The 21,315-nt window shown below is 37.8% G+C and overlaps 1 protein-coding gene across 1 annotated transcript; it reads right to left on the reverse strand.

The window, feature by feature from the left end:
- Positions 1-4,727: 4,727 nt before the first annotated feature.
- Positions 4,728-20,212, reverse strand: LOC110850949 (neuropeptide SIFamide receptor). The gene is made up of 4 exons (XM_022098563.2): positions 19,001-20,212; positions 18,856-18,919; positions 9,816-9,915; positions 4,728-7,357 (listed from the first exon to the last, which is right to left on the reverse strand). The coding sequence occupies exons 1-4, from the start codon at positions 19,274-19,276 to the stop codon at positions 6,670-6,672; spliced, it is 1,128 nt and encodes a 375-aa protein (XP_021954255.1). The 5' UTR covers positions 19,277-20,212; the 3' UTR covers positions 4,728-6,669.
- Between the last annotated feature and the right edge of the window lie 1,103 nt (positions 20,213-21,315).

The raw sequence follows: 21,315 nt of genomic DNA on the forward strand, positions 1-21,315 counted from the left end.
GGTCTGGTTGTCAACCAAGCACCCGTGCCGGGTTGTCTCCTGGATGACAAAGCCAGAGACTTCGACCTACTTTCCCTAATTAGGCGGTCATGGGTGACACCGGATACTTGACATGTTCATAAGTCAAGAATGGGGTCCGATTTGTTCTATGTATAGAAGCCGCTCTTTGTCTGGATTGCACAGTCTCAATCGCAATATATAACGTCCTGAAGCTCCTTGTTCGCCCTCTTAATTTCGCTCTTCTTACCTTGTCCCTTTCTGATTAGTCGGGTGTATGATGTAGTAGCGCAGAACTACATAAGTGGCCAAGTTTGCTGGTACATGTGTGTAATATTAGTACATGCACATAAATGGTTACGTGGAATTGGTGTAATCGTAGATTCACTAAATTGCACAAGAAAGCGTATGGCGGACGGAGTATGATTAAGAGAAGTGCGGAGAACTGCTAACCACGAACTCACGGTCAACTGAAAGCCAAGGCTGCGTGGCAGGCAACTTTCACCGCTTTACACATTGTGCGGCGAAGGGCAGGAATCTCGGCAGCTTGCGCTTTCTCTTCTTCAAGATCCTTCTGCTTTCAATATTTTATTGCATTTCTTCTTCTTCCAAGTTCATCTCTCGCTTTTCAAGTTTGTTTGTTGTTGAGCGAGGAATGGCGAATGACTGATCAAAAACCGGGTCGTTTTTTCATCTTTGCATAAAAGGAATTCGTCTTTAGGTATTTCTAATCCTAAGTTCGACGGCTGTTATTATTACGCTACTTTGAGCAGAGTGCTCAATAATGGATTACGAATACTATGATATGTGTGATTTATGTGCATATGTACATATGGGGAAATTGAGTAACATGTTGGTTAGGATTTCTCTTGGTGAGGCAATGTGAGATTTTATATTCACTATTCAATAAGTTTACTATATGCTAAATACGAGGCAAACAGCTAATAAATTTTACCTCTGTATTGACACAGTACAAGGAAAACAACGTAATTTGGACGTGATAAAACTACTGTGTGAGGAAGTTGAAGGATTTTGAGAAAATACCACATTTGTACATTTGTATAAATTATGCCTACATTTCCCTCCCATTGCAACTATATGATTAAAATACTGGTAGGAGCAGGACTGATGGATGGATGATTAGTAGCTTTATCATACAAAGAGTACAGTTCCTGCAGACTCCATAATTAGTGCTAATTGTTGGGTAAGCCCTACAAGTACATACATAAACCAATAATATGTACACGAGTTTTCGTCAAATAAAGGCAGCACCCATTTGTTCTAACGTCATTACGTCTACTTATATAAACTTCCCACTCGATTTGACGCAAATTGAACTAAGCAGCAGAAGAAATGAAGACATTACGCCACTCCATTGTCAGTTTTCCACGTGCAAGAGTAGAATACATGTAGAAAAAGATAAACTCATCATAAGCAGCGCACTTTTCAAAGAAAGACTATCCAATGTTTAATTATAATCCTTACAATCAATCCGTGATATAATGGACCCATGGCTCTGAAAGTGCCAGGCGACAACGCAATTATATAAAAGCATATCCGTCTCTTATCTAACCTTGATCAACAAATACATATGACAATAGAACTTCATCAAGTTTGCTCAACGGTTACATATTTAAAACAGAAGCGCATCTGTTGGCTGAATCGAAATCCGTGTAAATCTCAAAAGTGAGGAAGTACTATCCTTGAAACGGTTCAGCCAAATTACATTACATTTTCTCCATGCAATACTCTCGAGATTACCCCGGTGCTTTTTATCATCGAACCTTGCATGAAAAAGTAAGGTCTGTTGTCGTCGTCCTTTTTTTACTCAACTTTCTCTTTCGCTTTCACCTATGCACGAGTTACTCATCTACCGTATCCATCACTTCTTTATAATCTTTGTCATTTTTCTCCTCCTACGCAGATCATGCCAGTTTGTGGAAAAGGCTACAAAAATCGGCGTAGTATCGTCCGTGCACATGCGAGGAGTTAGGACAAAGAAATGTTAATGAATGTATTGATAATGAGGACATAATTAATTACATAATTTGTTAACTGTGCTATTCAAATGTATTGCGTACTTTAATTTGTGTGTCAAAATACGTACGTACGTGTTTACTTTGTTTTTGCCAAGATCAGGGTGTGTTTACGATGCACCAATTTTCCTGCATAACTACTCAGATTCAATGAATAAATTAGTTCACAGAAGACCGTCTGAAACCTAAGAAGGTCAAACTCATCAAACTAGAATAATCCAGTTTTAATCAGAATACGATAACGTCACAAGTAGTTTAAGACATGAATCAAGAGATTGATAAGGACTTGGTGGTTTACGTCAACGTTCATATTAACCACTTTGTATCGATACATAAGTTAAAGAGTTTAATATTGGATAGCGATGGTAATCCTATTAGTTGTATAACCGCTGCTGCATAAGAGAATGACGATGACGAATGCATCATATTTTTTACTGTCTTGACCAACATCAAGCCTCTGGATGTAACAGATATAAAATGTTTTGAAATCCGACTACCTCTAAATTTATTTCTTGGAATAAAATTGTTGTCAATGCAAGCTCAATGTACGAGAAAACTGGCACGTAGGCAATAACTATGGTATGACATCCTGCAAGTGTACACCATAACCTAACAGCCTATGCATGTAAGTATTATATATTTATATACTTTTATGTATTTTGGACACCATTTGCGTTTTTCCAGTTCAGCATTCAATGAGGGCGAAATCCACGAGGAGCAGGGTGATAAGGTAATTGATGATATGTTGAGCCATCGATACATCTTGTCGTCTGTATCAACGTCCTCACTCAAAATCTTTACCCGTGAGTCAAGTCAGTCATTCCGCCAATGTCACCAAAGTGGAGGCAGAAAGTCGGATTTGGGTTTTTGAAAGAAGAAAGTGAAACCTATCATAAATGATGAATGAAGCTTGTTCTTCCTGGCGGCGAGTGAATCGTTGGCCCACGCAATCCGAACGTTGGAAACGCCAGATCATATTCTCTGAGCGATGGGGGTTTAAAACTTGCCTGCAAATTCTTAACGAAAAGTTCCTACATCGCCAACTAGAAAGTTGCAATGGCCTTGTCCTTGTAAAAAATGGGAAGCATAATATATGCAATTTGTAGTTTGAGATGTGATGTACGATAAGTTATCTATTCCAATTTTCTCCACCAATGTTAGGTTATAGGGCGCTACACACTCGCCAATTGAGGAAAGTAAGTGTTGAGCTGCGACGCGATTTGACTGAGCACAAGAAAATGAAACATTTCATTTTTCATAAAAAAATGGTTGGAAATTTTCTTGCTTAGGTATGTTTTAAAATGTATTTGTTGTTACCCTTCAATCTGAGGAATCAAGACGATCAGTCCGAAAGTCACGGATTTTCCTTGTTGTCTCAATTTCTCTAAATATTCGCTAAATTGAGAAGCACAATGACAGCACATTTCAGTCACTATTTTTCTGAAAGTAAGGTATTACGCATCACTTGCATTTCTACTTATGGCTAAAATCTCGTAAAAGGTTGTCACATTTCTGCTTGACAAGGAAAATGCACATATCGTGTTTCTTGGTCACTTCTCCACACCTTGTATCCCATCACGTAACGCGGCCGTGAATTCGTAGATAACAACTTTCACCAGCTATCATCCAACTACAGCATGCACTAAGCGCAGCCTTTTCCTTTCTTGTAATTTTCGTGAGGCGTGGGAGGTTTTTTGTAACCTGAAAAGAAAGTCTTTGCGCTGTTACGCCGCGAGGTAAATGTGAGCAACAAAAGCGAGGTGAGAGAGCGAGACAGCAGTGGCGAGCGAGCCGAGGCTATGTTTTATGTGGTTGAGGGGAATATGATACCGAGAATGAGGAGAAAGTGTGTAGGCTGAATCCTCATTTCTTCAACTCCGATTATTAATGGTCACTTCACCGGAATACGGCATTAATCTTCCCATCCTATCTTTCACGGAATGTCAGCATGCATGAAATCATCCTCATATTTTCTGTATTATGTCGCCCCGCTCCTCTTTTTACTTACGGTGTTGTGAGTTGGAAAAGAAAGGCATTGGACAATTAACCTTGATTTTTTGTGAAGGGTTAATTTAGTAGGGGTTTAGAGTTCGTAGAATAGACTTGCTGCTAAGATATTGGTCCAAGCAAGGGACATTAGTGTAAATAGTTAATTGGTGACAATAAATTGGACCTGCGTTGATAGAAATTGTGATCTCTTGTTCAAACATGATTTACACTATTTTTCAGAGGAAAGTAGAAGCCACATCATTTCATTTTAGACGACGACCACACCCATCCAAACCAAAATAAGCTCAAGTGAAAATAGTTATTCAAAAGTATCACATGCGGGGTTTGGTCAAGATGACGCATGTGAAACAAGTAAATCAGAGAAGAAGCATCTGTCCAGCAATATCACAATGGGGGTTTCCTCCGATGATTTACTTACCGTGGTGATGATGATATTTGAATATGTACATAATGTGTCATCATCCTTAGATAAAAATCTGACAGGAAAACAAATGGGGAATTTGTGTAGGCTCCTCGGGTTAATGCACTACAAAGCTATAAAACTATCGTCTTCCGTCGATACTCAATATCTTATGCAGTCGTTATATTTGTATGCATCCCGTATTCCCCTTGTTGGATGACATTTGAGCAAAAGTTGTTGGTTTTATGCTGCAAGTGCAGATTTTGTTCATGACTTCAAGAGAATAAAGAAACAAAAGTTTATTTGCTCACGTAATACGCCACACAGAGAAAAGGAGACTTTATTATTTCTACTTACACACAACCTTACAAATACATATGAGTTACGGACTAAGCATCTAAAAAGTTTATGTAACGCTAGATAAACAACGTGGACGACGACAACGAAGTTCAAGATGAGAGTACACTCTGAAACACAAGGGAAAGCGAGAGGCTTCACAATTAACGAGGGAAATGGAGCTTTCACCAACTCCAGCCTATTATAGAATGGAGCTAAGTGTTCATATAGAATTTCCGTATGGACACTCAACTCTGGGGACATTATCTCTGAATTATGTAAACGTAGACGGGACAGGAGGGTTGCTTGGGTCGTTTGACCAGCCACTTTCTCCGAGATAAAGACTTGTCATTGTTGACTTTTGTCTTTGTCTTACTTTCCCTCATGTAAGGGAGCAGAAATGTACTTGAATCACAAACACATTGCGTAGAGGTTCAGATTATTCGTTTGAAGGACGCTTAGATTAAGTTTTTTTTGGGTGAATGTGGAAATTAGTAATTACCGTAAATTTAAGAGGACATCGCGACAGGGGGCAAAACTGAAGGACGTTTTATTTACTACACTTTTGCGACAAATTATCAGAGTGGAACATATAATAATGTAGGACTAGATTGTAACCACAGATTAGTTTTTTTTTCCTTGCTATTTAACCTCACAAACACTGATAGTCTTAAATAGAGACATCTACTTACATATGTACTTTTGCATGCGATGTATAACTATGTTTGTAGCTCATTCCTGTGCCACTCTGTAAATTTAAATTGTCACAAAATATTTTTTGCAATATAAACATTTTATCAAAGAAATTCGATTCAGTCATTCATTTCGGATTAGGTACTTTTACAGTTCATATAATACTTAATATCAATACAGATTTTAATAGCTGATTAAATATACACTACACAAACGGAGGCAGGGAGTGAGTGATAAAGATCCAGGTCTGTGATTACGTCGGATTTTATTTACAAATCCAAAGATTCACATCAAAGAAAATCAAGCATGTTGAAGAAACTTTAAACAAAAACTGTCTGAAAATTTGAATTCTGATAATAATTCTTTAGTTATTACTAAAAAGTCACCTTTAAAGAAATTAATCCATAGCAAATATTGATTTAATCAAAGCCTAAGAAAAATTAATGTCAGGTTGAGTCACCATAAAATGCTAATGTAGACCTGAATCTTTACGATTCACTCGCTTTATCGTGTTTGACGATTTGCCACAAATATTTTACACGTTAATTTGGATATAAATCTAAGACATTGATCACATCGATATTTCATGATAGCTAAATATATATAGATATTTACGACAAGTCTAATTTAATCCACATAATAAACGCATGATTGATTCAGCACCAGTTTTGGTCGGAGAGTCATAAATCACTACTCTAACTTATGACAGATATTACATATGCAAATATTTTAAATATATATATTTATATGTTTAAGTTGGTTGCAATACAGGTGGGGGTTTAATTGCTTATCTTTTAGTACCTACATATGCACGATTGCATACACTACTTGCCTTACATTTACCACTAATATGTATAATCTGTAATCTATTGGTTCCATCCAAAGTTAGGATTCCAAACATCTACTCATTATATATTTTTAGTAATTACATTAATTGAATTACAAACCAATTGTGCACAGACATAACTATACACATCTATGCGTGCTAAAATGTGATATTAAATATCGTGTATCAACCTTGAAAACAATGCAAAAAATAATTGTACAAATGTAAATAAACAAATTGCAATATCAAAATGGTAATCGTAAATTTGTATCCTTCCATTAATCTGCAAAATTGCTCTTGTACTCGAAAACCACGGAATTACCTGACATCGAGCTTTGTGAATGTGCTCGATGTAGCCTCACCTCACTTTCTTACACCCCGGTCACGTTGTACAGGGAAGTTTGGTTCCTCTGCATAAGTGATGATTTGGTCATGTTCGGGTGACAGGGTGGATGTGGATTACAGCATTTGGGGAGCAGGTAAAGAAAAGCTCTTCTGAACTTGACGTTCAACGCTGCATAAATTATCGGGTTGAGGGCCGAGTTTGACGACCCCAACCACTGGGCGATTGGAATGGCTGTGGAAAAAAAGTGGTCCTCCCAGGCAGAGAGAGCACTGCCCAGCTTGATGCGTGCAAAGATGGAGTAGAGAGGTAGCCAGCTCAGGAGAAAGACGAGAACCACGACGACCAACATCTTGAGCACCCCGATCTTCGCCTTGTGATGAATTTTCTGAAGAGTGGCGACAGAGTCGGTGGGGACGTTGCGATAAATCACTCTCAACCAGATAAGAAGGTAACAGAAGGATATCACAATTAGGGGCAGGACGTAGCAGAGGAGCATGTTCCCGATGAGGAAGTAAAGGTCCCCGTCCATCCCGGCTGGCCACTTTTCCAAGCAAAACTGATTCTGAGGGTGGGTCGAGTCGGGAGTCTCGAGGTCAAAATAGAGTGCCCACGGAAGGGCGAGCGTACAAGATACAACCCAGATCAGGAAAATGATGACACGTGCTTTGCGACGGGTAAAACCACCTCCCAGCGGAAACCAAATGGCGGAACATCTATAAATTACAAGGCAAGTTTGTCATACGTACATACATACATCGAATTATGCATGACAAGTAATGTAGTTCGGTTAACTGTAAATATTGCCTGATAATATTTTTAATTAGTTTGATATGAATTTTAATTTAAGCTGATAACTTTAATACTTGGATTTGGATTAATAACTTTTAACTTGGGACTAGCAAGGTCATCCTCATTACTTTTGGACTTAAGTCTGAGAGTTCAAGAAAATCTTACGCAAGGGAAGATTTATAATGGCAGAAAGATGAATTTGTAAAGCACTCAAACGGCACGTCTTGCTTTCCAGCAATATTATTCCTTATTTAAAAACTACGTGATATGAAGTATAAATCTCGAAATGTGATTAAACACTTCTTTTGAGTGCAGTGCATGCATGCCTAGTTTATAGCAATGTGCAGTCTTAATGAAGTGAGTCCAATACATAATTATAAGAAATATGAATTTCAAATAAAGTTAAAACTACAGTGTTGTAATATTGGCAAAATAAAACTAGCTGTATGGCTTGAAAGTAAAAACCAAAGTGGCAAATAAGCTACATACATAAGATTTCATGTCAGCCGGCCTTGATGAAAAGTAAAAATTAATCTCCCAAACGTAGAAAAGTTGTGTGGCATAAAAAATAAAAGAGTTTGCTTTTTATATTAAGGACATAACAACTTTGACATCGCAGCAGCAGGAAAGTGAGTATTTTTTAATACGACTCACGTACCATTCTAATTAACAGAGATGTTACTGGCATTTCTCATAATGAAACGACGAATGTGTAAGTTGACAAGTGTCGAAAAGCTTTTTATCCATGAAGAATTGCAGTCAGTAAAACCAACTTCTTAAAATAACATATTTACGAGTAGCCAGCCAACCCTGAGTTTGATAATAAGAACGAAATATGCGATGTTATCATTCAACTCGAAAATCATAAAAAATGCTGAATGATTTTTTTCCCGAGCTGCCTTCTGCTATCTAAATTCTCAGAAAGTCATGGTCACTTTTTTCCAATAAAAGTTGTGTATTAAGTGCAAGGACATTCTCCAGAGTCAGAGTATTGCTGGAATTATACAAGTCCAGCTATCAACTTAAAACTTTTCATGTAAATCAACTTTCTCTCTTTGTATGTGCAAATAACAAACAAAACTCGAGGGCCTATTGAAAACTCAGCACTTTTGAAAAATACTTTTCTCGTCGTGTTGCCAGAAATGAAAGTAAATTGGAATATGTTTATAATGCACCAAAGAAATAATCTGCATGCTCAGAGATTGCAGTAGGCCCGTCCACTTGGGCTGGTCCTCGGTCAATAATGAGACGACCACCCACCCCACACCCACACCCAGACCCAGTACATACATATGTATCATAGGGAATTATGCTCATAAGACGAGGGGAAGATAAGAAGGAGGAGACAAAAGTATCATTTCCTGGGTTTCTTACTTGACAAGTTTTATTATTAATCTCATTTTCCCCAGCCCTCCTCCTTATGTTGGAAATAAAACATTGCAATGACTGCAGCCAGTTGTAAATACAACACACGAGTCCATATGCACACAAATGGTTAAAACAAGGAATGAGGAAGGACTGGATGAGCCCCACTATTTTGGTTAAGGAAGACAAGGCCGCCGGTGAAAGCAGCAGCGAAAGAAGGGAATATTTCTCTGTCAGTCTCCGGAAACATTAATGACCTAGTCCAAGGATCACTTGACTAAGCCAACAATAACGATGAGCTATGACCTTCTCCAAAATAAAGACTACTTTGCTTTGCCTCTCACGCTGATGCTCCAAATATGTAAGCACAACAAGCAAGATGCCTCTTTCATCCACCCACCACTAGCTCAAGTGTGTTCGGTTCACTTACAGCAAAATCTAAATCACAAGGATTTATGAAAAGGCTCGTCTTCATTACTTACTTCCATGTTACTTAATTTACACAGTCAAAGAATAATAAACTGGGGCTTAGAGCATGATTGTGAGCTAGATAAATGCAGTGTTCACTTTAAATCTGTATAATTAGTAGATGAAATAGTACAACATGAGTCTGCAGCATTTACTTTAAACAAGCTACTAGGACACGAAATGAGATATATTGGTAAGTATGCCGTTGGATAAAGAAGGGTTGTTACATAGGCATGCATGCAAGTCAAATTGATTAAAGTGAACGCAACCCTTGCTCATTCCTCACATATAACATTAAGCCCGTTCAAATCCTTTAATTTACTAATATCGACTTTCTCCCAGTCATTGCACATAAATTATAAGGAGAATAAGAGACATTTAGTGAAGTGGGTGGTGTGATTAAGACGAAGAGAGAGGAATGCGAATGATAATTTCTCTTAAAAGTCGCAATTCCTGCGGTATTTATTATTAGCCTTGACGCAAATGAGTGGTGTAATGCGTCAGGAGAAGGAATTTCAGGCATCAACTTCATAACTCTTTACAACTTACCTGTCCAAAGAGACGGCGACGAGAGAGTAGACTGATGCGCAGACCGAGACGCCCTGGACATAAGGGACAGTTTTGCACATCCACCAGCCAAGGACCCAAGCTGTAATGCAGAAAATGAGGGGTAATAACTTGGCATTAGTATTACTCTTATTACGCACGCACGTTTTTAATCCATTAACAACTTCTAATTTTCTCACCAAAGTTCAAAGATTAAACTTCTTATCTGCGAGTTGAAAAGTTTTTGAGGTTACATGACAGAGATTAGATTGTCATATTACACAATTCAATTCTTATCTAGTTATCTAACGTTAAACGTTAACGTCGTCTTATAATCATCGTTAAATAATAAAGTTGCTTTCCAAAATGGGATAAATTTTACTTCATATATCCGACAGACAACTTTTACATAGAAATGGAAAAGACTTCTAGGAAATAGGTTCACAAAGTTCACAAGACTTTCACCCACCAATTTCAAAGTCGCCCACGAATTCGGCAAACTACAATTTGCAAAATAAAAATATGCAAATCTGGGTCAGCCCAGGTCGCCAAATATGAGTTTTACTCAGAACACGCATACGTAGGCTATGCGACTTATGGAATAAACTTTTACTTCCGCAGTACATATGTATGCATATTTAGTAAGCCGCAAGTTGGCATCAGATTTAGAAGTTACTGAAGCAATTGATAAATGGAGTTATCATCGATATCTACATTGCAAAGTTGTTAAACCATTCCCAACAGCGTATGAAATAATGTTGCAGATGTACCTTTCTTTTCCTTTCTACATACCTAATCATCTTTAATGGTGCAGGAAAAGGCAAGCTTAGTCCCAACAGAAGAGGTTGTAGTCGTGATTTCCATAACACTTTAATTCTCAAGGGAATGTTGTATTCAACTCTATGAATTCATTTCTCAAGGCCCCTGGAAGGAATCTCGAATCGTATGCTAATTCTCGAGTATTTCTTATACCAAACTATCCGCCGACGCTTTTCCGACCATTCCTGTGGAATAACTCATTTTATATTTATACCAGAGTTTTCCCATTTCTTGGAAGTTCATGCATATTTTTTTATCAGTTTGGCGATTATCTAGTAAATATTTGACTTTGTATCACGTATCATTTCTACCAAGATGATCACATAGGAATAACATTTAAAACCAAAATCTTGGCAATCGAATAAAGTATCTTCTAAAATTAAAGTCTTCGATTTTCTCCAGTTTTCATAATCCTTCCACTACACGCCCATGATAAACGATGGGTGCAACGAGGAAAAAAGAAAGTAGATAACCAGGGCACTACGAGAAAACTGTATTTTTGGCACAGGGTAGTAGAAAACGAGGCGAGCAGTGTGCTGACAGGATTTTCCACTCTTATAAAAGGTACAAAAACCTTGGGAGTTTTTCTTGTGCCGGGGAAAGCAACAATTGCTCCTTAATGATGCAACGATGAAAAAGTGACACCGATAAGCCCAACTTTCACCAAGTTAACAAACTAATATGCATACAATAACAATAAATTCAGGAAGAAAAATGCCAAACATTACAAAAGCTCAAATTGTTCAAAAGTTTTCCCCGTCTCGTGTGAAATGTCCGTAGGTGAAAGTGTGCTTGTTGGACTACTTGCCCCACTTTCTGAGTTCTTGGAAACGTAAAGGCCAAGGAAGCAGCCCAACGATGAAGGCTCAACCAAAGAAAAGTAGACCATTCGTGAATTTACTATAAAATTTTTCAAAATTCCCCGTTTTTCCTTATTCAATTACAACTGACTTTCATAACTAACAATTAACAAAGCCAGCAAGTGAATAATAAAAGTCACGAGAACGTATATTGCACAATCCAAAATGTTTTTCTGATCATGGAATTCTTAAACCACTTATGAGCAGGAATGTTCTCTTGGACTCGGGCCAAATTTGCATGTAATGCGGGGCTCGGATGTGTAACATGTAGTAAAAACATGTACGCAAGAGCACAATCAACTATTGAGGAGCACAATCAGCCATGTAGGAATATGTTCATGCCACAAGGAGGGTTCGGAGGTTTTGTGAAAATTGTAAACTGCACATAAAATAATACTTTCTCTCGAAACCTTGTCACGGAAATTTGGCTATAACAAATTGATGCGTACATAAATGATGCTCTCCTTTAAGCCTCGAAGCAGCCCACTTGCTGTATCTCTTGTATTAAAAATTGAAACTCGGGAACTCAGATCCCATCATCACAAGAATAATGTGTAGAACGGGATTGAATACGATTAACTGAATGCATTCCACTTCTCACTCACTCCACTTTTCTCCCCTTCTTCACGAGTGGATGGATGAGTAGATGGATAGATGTTCATCATGCATGGTTTTGCATGAAGATATCAAGTATTGAGTGAGGTATTGAGCGAGTATTTGGTAAAAACTTTGATAAATTGCCATTATTTTGACGTTTATCAACTTTGTTTGTCCCACTTTGTATTTCCAGCGAGGGGAGGAATCCAACATTCCAGCAGTTGCAGCAGCCTCGCTTTGAATTCTATATACAACGCTCTCTGACGCTATATCTCCATTCCAGCCAGCCTACGGAGGGAGGAGAGAAAGGGATGATGATATGATGATCGTGGCAGATGATGAACCGATAATGTTGCTGGGTTGGATAACCGCCGCCGTGCAGATACAACGTAGGCCGGTGACCTATTTAATTTATATTGTGCCCCTGTTGTACCCTCAATTGCTGATACGACGAGCAGAAGCTCACTGTTCACTCAATATGCAACGCGAGATCGTAAAATATCGTGGTGCATTAAAGCGTCTTTCTTATTGGGATGAGACGATGCTTTTCACAAACATATACACATGACCACAAAACATAAATGTACCAGGAAATATGTATTTTAAATATGTCAGTCACATATTAAACTACTTTCAATTTGATTTTTTTGCATGAATTTAAAACGGATTACGCAATACGAATTGAGCTCTATCTTAATTTTGCTTGACCATAAAGTGTGTCATGAACAGATCGCCACAAAAGATGGGAAGATCTCTGTTGGGTCTTTGATGAGACAAAAGCGTTTGGTAAGCAAGCAGGTATCAATTTATCAATTTCCCCGATATTCCCTGCCCAGCATGAGAATCAACAGAATCAAAGCAAAGGGAATAGCAGAGGTTTTGATAGATAGCAACCGTGTAGTTTAGTCGTGGCAGCTAGCGCGATGGGATAAATTGACCGTGCAGAATTCCAGACACAGCTAGAGTGGCTTGATAAATGAGTGATGTTGCGTCTCTCCGTTACGTCAAAGAATTTTGAGAAGGAGCAGAATAGATTGAGGTCAGTATCAACTCCAGAAAATCCTATTTCCTCATTTATTGGGGCTAAAGATCGACAGCTCAACAACGAGTTTTGCCTCCTCCCTTCATGTTCAGCCAGATTCATATGCACATACATCGACCCTGGATAATGACAATTGTCATAGTTTAAACTATGCAAAATAAAATGTTTAACCTAGTTGTAGCTTCTTTAGTTCTAAATCACAAACAATTTCATATTTTAAACGACCCAAAACATGGGTTGAATAATTTATGTGACAATTTCGTTTTAATGTCGTCTTGTAAAATGTTGTGAACGTCGTTATTCACGCTCGTTTTGAGTCGGGTTTTTAATTGTTAAGATTCCTTTGATTGACTTGTAGAGTATTTGAGTTGCTCTTAAGATTAAAAACCTCATAACTATCAGGCTGTTCGGTAGCGTATACAATTCTGTGTACATACCTCGCCAAAATAAACATTAAATGAGGATGCAAATGTCAAGTACCAACATTAATATCGGATTTTAGTACTACTTTGTCTCAAAGTTAATGTGTTTGCAGAATATTAACTCTGAATTTGGGTGAAAGCGAATGTCGGAGGACAAGGAAAATGCTTTTCCAGGGATGAGAGCCCATGTCAATTCTGATAATTCTATTCAATTGTGACTCAAATTAAAGATAATTTTCTTGCAACAAACCGCACTGCGTATGTATTTACGAGTATAACATTTAGTATCATGATCGTATCTTCCAAGCCGCCAGTTTTCTGCCTGATTGCTTCGACAGGAATGTACATAGTCAACCATGCATGAATACGATAAACTTTTGCAAAGTGACAGAGACGAAATTTAGGGATATCTAGTGGTGCTTAAGACGTGGCTTCATACGCATATGAAATACTTGTTGTATCCCCACACGGAGGATTTTCAGGAGCCAGGTTATTTCGGATCTTTGTCATTCTTTCATCATTTCCCCATTACGATGGCTCTAGTGAAGTTTCCTAAACGACGATGGACTCATTTCGACTGCGTAATTGCTACGAGTGAAGGAAAATATTTCCTTTTCCGAACTAGGAAGTAGCAGCCGAGCAAAGGCCATGCATTTTTGTGAGTTCAACACTCATTTTGAATCTCATTGTCACAAAATGACTTCCAGGTTTGATTAAAAGAATGGGAGTTCAAACCCCCCCGAACTAATGTGTTCATTATTGTGTGTAGATACATATGTATGCCTGGCAGATACGCATATCCATGAAAACTACTTCCCTTCACCAACTAATGACTAAAATGTCGAGAAACTATACACGCCTGAACGGGTATGATTTTGATTAGCTTTTCCTCTGCTACCTGTCATCGTAGCTCTGAGTCAGGTTTTGTGTGGGGATGAAGCTCTGCCATGTGAAGTAGTAACTGCTCGCTCTTTGTTCAACTATTACAGCTTTGCGACTTTAATTTCGGCTCTGGCGAAGCGACGAAATCGAATCATAAAAAGTGAGGCGGAAGGAAAACTCTGTCAATTAATCATTCGTTTCTCTGCCACTAATCTTCCGCTGTAAACTTTCACAATAGTTGCTACAGCACACGCACTTATACAACGTAAAAACTCTGCCATTTCCTCTCGTTGTGAACTGAAATGTCCATTGAAAAAAATGCGGTTGAAACCAAAGTTTACATGGAAAGCTACGTATCTACGTATCTACGTATCTACGTATCTAGGTACGTGGCGACAGTTTCATCCATTGAGGCCCAAACTTGGGATATTTTTTTTTCTTTGAATAATATCCAAGTCATCATCTCCAGATCGAATTTAGAGCTAATTAAGTTATGAAATATGTCCCCATGCACAAACCAGTCAGACAGAGAGACCCTTCGCACAGTACTAATGCTACTTAACTTTGGCTAATGTACTTTTTGCTGCAACAATGAAGTTAATGATACTGATGACAAAGATCAAGAATTCTGAATCTTAAGTTGCAAAGTGAAAGTTTCGCGTGGGCGAAAATATTTAACTTTGATGTAAATTACGCATCATTTACAAATATACTTAAGCCGCACCCTGAAATAAATCCAAGTAATATGGGAAGCTACAAACTCTTTGGTAGATACTAAATGTGTGGATGTTCTGAAAATGTGCAAAGTTTTTGAGATTGATGTGAATAGTTTCAACTTTGAAATCTGAAGGTTAGTTGTTTTTGTTTTGCTGGTAATTAGAATTAGATTGGACTTTAAACTGCAAAATGAAGAAGAAATTTGAGAAAGGGGAAAGCCAGATCTCTGTCAAAATTGCAGACATTATGCAGATTTATAAAATGTTTATACATACACGTGCCGAAAATTACACAGCTAAAATGCAGTTCACTCTGCTTACAATTTCTGATTTCTACATTTAACTTTCTGCTGTGACTTAAAATTCTTCGAAAACACACATTTTCATATTACGGGAATTGAGCGATTCAGACAATACCAAAATATACTTGAACAATTCTATTTCCTTCGAGTATATTGCATGACTGACATGAAATGAAGAGTAAAGTGATATCCTGCGCAAGCTGAAATTTCTTAACAAGCTCGAGCTTATGGCACAGATTCCTTGATTCTCTAAAAAAAGCTCGTGGCTTCCAATAAATCTCGCGTTGTTTTGTTTTGACTGCGGAATTATCCATAACACAACAAGCACAGAGAGAGGGATGGATTTGTGGTCGTAGTAATGAAATATTTGTGAGCCAACGCACTTCGTGTTGGGTCTGTAACATTGAGTTTTTGACAGAATGCCAGAGAAAAGTCCAGTTAATGAAGCTCTCAACTGAGAAATAAAAATTCTTCACTCTAAGGAGACGTTACACAATTTCGGCTAAATCTCACATGGCGGTCTCAAGATTTCAGGGGTTATCAATCTTGTTTTTGTACATGGAACACATTTATTACGTAACGGCCAGTAGTGCGAGGACTTGAAATTGCGCTAACTTGCTTTAAATATTTTATTGTTACGCTGACTTTTATTGTTAATGTTAACTCTTCATTTTTTCTAAATCACTGTTAATGGCTCCTAAATTGGAGTGAGTGATGAGAAGAATTCCGTTAATCACTCGGAGCCTAATTTTCAGCGAAACACTTGAATTGTTGTATTCCTTTCACTTTCAATGTAAACAGAGAGAGATTTCTACATACTTCTTAACCTACTAAATATTTCTGGCAGTGAGATGTTTTCTTAAGGCGTGTGTAACATGTCTCACAGGAACCCACTGGGATATTTCTAACTGCTCTGTGAAAAAAAATTACAAAGGGGTTGCTCCCGCTGCTGCTGGCTAGACAGAAATAGTAATCGGTTTATATTCAGTGATGGCAATGCAGAATAAGCATATTTTAAGTGGTGTGAGTGTGAGTTCAATAATTTGGGCAATAATCAGCATTTTTATTCTCACTCTATTTTCTGCCTCTTCAGATCAGCTCGTGTCCTTTAGCGACTGGTTTTTGCCCTAGTATTTCTTGCAATAAGATGCGATAAGTATGCATACGTATGTATATCCTGGTGAGTGATATGTGCTGCTAAGAAAATGTGTCTGCACTTTGTCCTATGTAGGTTTTTCCTAGTTGCAGGATATCTGGGTTCTGTGGGTTGGAAAGATTGTCAATAATAAATTACGATCGTCAAGAAATTTAGTGTTACGTGAGGAAATCAGTGAAAACAGGAAATAAGGTCAAAGCAAATGCATATCAAAATTAAACACATTTTTAAAATCGTATACGTAGTATTTTGGAAAACCGTCAACCGAGCATTGTCGGATTGCATAGGAAAATCCAACTTTTATTAAAACCCGTTTATACAATTGAAAATAATTGTATTATGATTTGCACGAATCATTGTTGTGGTGTTTTAATCATGAATATTAGTTCCGACGAGGTAACCCCTAGTAGATGCCCCCCTTTTCATTTTCTACTTCACCTAAGAATTTAAGTTTCTGGAAGGAACTTGAAAAGAAAAGTGTGCTTCTAAAAAGTCTCAAATTCCCATCGTGCGTATTTTGCATAATTCCTGACCGCTTTTTGGCAAACCTGATGCATTAGTACGAATGACAAGGAATGCGGAACATGAAACTAAACAAACTTGAAGAAATTTTGTTAGTATTCGCTTGCACTCATAGCCACATAGCTTAGCAAGTGCATACATACAGCAATTCGCCAGATTTTCATATACGCATGTACATATCTCATACCAATCCCAGTATTTCAAGTAGTTCATTCGTTCGACTCAGACTTATTATGACGAAAAGCTTTCTTCCTCCTCTTTTTATTAGGAATTTGATGCAGTATTGAGACAGAAAGAGTCAGATTCGAATTCACTCTTTATCACACGGTCCCCAGGGTTCACTTACTTTCTACTTGGCCAGACTAGCTTAACACGCCCCAGGACATTGCCCATTATAACGCTGTGTCCTATTCGTCTCCTACACAGCCGAATATCCCTCCATCCACCTCCAGCAAGGACAGTCTCGAAAAATGAGAAAGAAGGAAAAGTGGTCTGTTGGCGACGAAATCTAAATCCTGCAAGATTGGAGAATGATGAGGAGTTACACTCAGCAGCAGCTATGTACTTACGACAAGTCTCTCAAATCCACTTTTCAAACACTGTACGAGCAGAAGGCTGAGGTTGACCTAGAAATCGCTTTATGATAACCACGATAACGAGATGAGCAATTCCTTGATGCCTTCCTAATAATCGTGATATACTTGAGGAAGTCTATATACGGATGAAATCTTAACCAACTACATTTTGCATAGCGTCACGTACATGCATAAAATTGCGTTTTTTATAGCTTTGGTTTGGTTGGTTGGTGAAATCAAGACTTTTTTCAAGAATAAAAGGGATGCAAACTCATTTAGATAGGAGACCAATATATTATTTTGGTTATATAATCACATCGTACTTATGGAGTTGTACTCGAGGACTTTTGACATTTGCGGATGAAAGGATATTGGAGTTGAGTAAACCACATGATGTTCGAAAATTACGTAGATTGTGGTTTCATGATGTACGTGTTAAATAGTAATATTGCCCTACAAATTAAATCCTGGAGTAGAAATTTTGCATCTTCAAATGTCTAATAACCATGTTGCATAAGACGGAAATGACGTAAGTAGCTATATGCTTAAATGAACTACATAAATGACTAAATAGTTGAATCGACTTGTAGAATGCCCAGGTATTTAGGATGACGCAGTAATTATACGTACATAATATGCATCAAAAGAGCGCTGGGAGGAGATGAGTAAATGCAGGGTTTTCTCGTACCAGTGCAACTTCACAGAACGTATCAACTTGCCTCATCCATCTTTACGTTGCTCTTTTCGCCACCATGAGATATTCTACGTTGCAATTTTCAATGCCAGACTAGCTCAGGATGCATATTGAATGACGTAGAACAAATACGTGTCAAAATTTTGATCAATTATTTTAAAACTTTGGGTATGTCAGATGGTTTTAGAGCTAAAATTTTGAACTTATTGTATCAAATTAAATTGGCAATAAGAGCTATTCAAAAGGGAGGATTTTACATTTAGAAACTGTCTGAATCACTTCACCCCAAACATAAGTCGATTATCTCAAGTAAATCAAATGGAAGTTCTGAAAATTGAATTAGCAAAGTTTGCCCAGATTGCCAACTTGAATTAGTGGTCCATCACCAACCTTTTCTTGTGCTAGTAATAAATGCGTTTTGACGGATAGAGTGTCTTTGGTAATTTGAGCACTTACGGACAAGGATGTTCGAGAGGAGAGTAGGTGGGAGGCAGAAGAGGATGACAAGAAGGTCAGCCACCTGTTTTTAGTTCAGAAATATAAAACCATCCCAAAGTTCCCATATTCCAAAAGCATAAAAAATTGAACGAATATGACTTACAGCCAAGTTGAGAATGAATAGATTCGTGACCGTTCTCATTCGGGGAGACTTGAGTACCACCCCGACCACCAGGCTGTTTCCTACCACCCCAATAGCGCAGATCAGCATGTAGGCTCCGATGAGGACAAAGGTCACAGGTCGAGAGTGACGATATATTTCCTCCCCGTCTTCGCCCCATAGTGGTTCCACCCCTACATCGGATCTGGTAAGGTTTCCGTCCTCGCAGTCAATATCCCCATTGAAAGATGTCCCCTTGAAGGTGAAAGTGCAATTCATCTTGATAGTTTATTTTGTGCTTTGTTCAAGTAAAAATCTTCTTTGCTGTCAAACTACTGTTCTACATAATTTGGAAATCAGTACGTTAAAATATTGCTATTCTACTCCGAACGAGATTTAATTATGTACAAAGTTCTATTTCACTGAACACTATTTTTTCAATGTCAATCAGCACTTGCATGTCTCATGAATCTGCTCACTGACCATTCACGACCACGATCTGTTTAGTGCAAAATTTGAGAATGCAAAATGTAATTAAACCTGATCAACTTTCACATTTCAACTTGACGAGATACGGATGTTTACTTGTACTTGTTGTGATTTTTGTTCTAGAATTTTGAAGTGACGAATGGATTCGCTATGCCTGATTTGTACGTGACTGATGTGGTGTTCAATTGTTGCTCTGAATGTTTCAAACCCCGAAGTCTCAACTGGACTGAGCAACTGATGGAAGGTTGAGACAATTTTATCTGAAAATCACTTCTCCTCAGCAGCATTTGCAACCAACCAGGCTACCCGAATCCCGAAAGTTGAGCAAAGCAAGAGAAACGCCACCGCATCTACTTCTTGGTCATCGGAAGTAAAAGCCAAAACTCGGTTTTCTCCCATGAAAAGAATGTTGACAGTTAGTCGTCTGAATCTCAACCAATATGCAAGCTACTGATGCTGCTGGAAAACTCGTCTGCGTAATAAAAGCTCTTAAACTCCATTTAACAATTAAGCAACTGTCAAGAATAGAAGAAAGCATTTCGGCAAGGTACACGTGCATATTTACATTATTCATGTGGGTGTATTACGCACGTAGATCTTTTATGTGAAGAACAAAGTCATGCAAGATGTATGTACGAACAGAGTGTTTTGTGACGAATGGAATGGTTTATGAAAATTATTTATCCCTCCCGAAGGAGGGCATATACTAAAATTAGAACGATATTGTTAAGACAATTATGAAGGGAACAAAGAAGTCAATAAATAAATAAATAATTGTTACTCAACTCGTTTATATGAATACAGCTTATTTAATTTGCATTATGCTTTTATCCATTTCTTGACTGTTGTACATATTTCGGATGGAAGCTAGCGATGAAGGTAGCAGAAAGTAAGGTAGCACTTAACGCTCCTTCAACGACGATACACATAAGTTAATCGTAATGATTTAAGGCAAGGCAACTTTCTATATTAACATCTTCGAAAAAACTTGTTGTTTTCTGATAGTTCTTTCTGATTGTTTCTTTGTAAACAAGCATTTTCTTGTTTTTCTAAACCATGTGACAAACTTTTGCTTAAAACTTGTCTAAATAAGTTTCCTTGCGCTACGTGTTCGAAGGAAATACGTGACTACGGAAATAACTCGCCACGCTTTAATTAGGAAACTTTAATATTGAATTAAATTTTATAAAAATAAAATCACTTCTCCAATATGAAGTTCTTCACCTGCCCGTTGTATGATTTAGTCAACAAATAAATTAACCTTTTATCGCCTCGTTTATATTAAAGGTCACTTGAATATTAAGTATTATTACTCAAATGCCCTTCATTCAAAATGATCGAAAACAACATATTTCTCGTCACTTTTTGAAATAAACCAGGCTCATGGCAGAATTTTCTTTTCATCTTTCTGTAATAATAAATGGAAGATTGTTTATAGAAGTGGAGACGGAAAGGAGGTATGATGATGATCACGTATGTAAAGTATGAACGAGGAGAAGGATTATGCTTTTATACGAAGCAATTGTCTACTGAACTTGTCAACCGAGTCTGCCGAAATCTAAACCAAGCAACCTTTTTGCCAAACCTGGGGCGAAGTTCAGTCAGTTTACTATCTGAGAAACTACAATTATCGTTCTATAAAATAAAACGATCTCTTCTCCTTTATCACGGCAGTACTTAGTTTCCTATTTTCCACTTCATCACAATATAAAATGCTTAACCATGAACTCCTCCCAAGATATGATCAATACAGCTGTGGTTGACTGATTTCTTGCACAACCAAACCCAATTTTAGCCCCGCTTTTACGTGAAGGATACAGATCAAAAGG

Source organism: Folsomia candida, unplaced genomic scaffold, assembly GCF_002217175.1.
Source record: "Folsomia candida strain VU population unplaced genomic scaffold, ASM221717v1 Fcan01_Sc006, whole genome shotgun sequence".
NCBI classification, from domain to species: domain Eukaryota; kingdom Metazoa; phylum Arthropoda; class Collembola; order Entomobryomorpha; family Isotomidae; genus Folsomia; species Folsomia candida.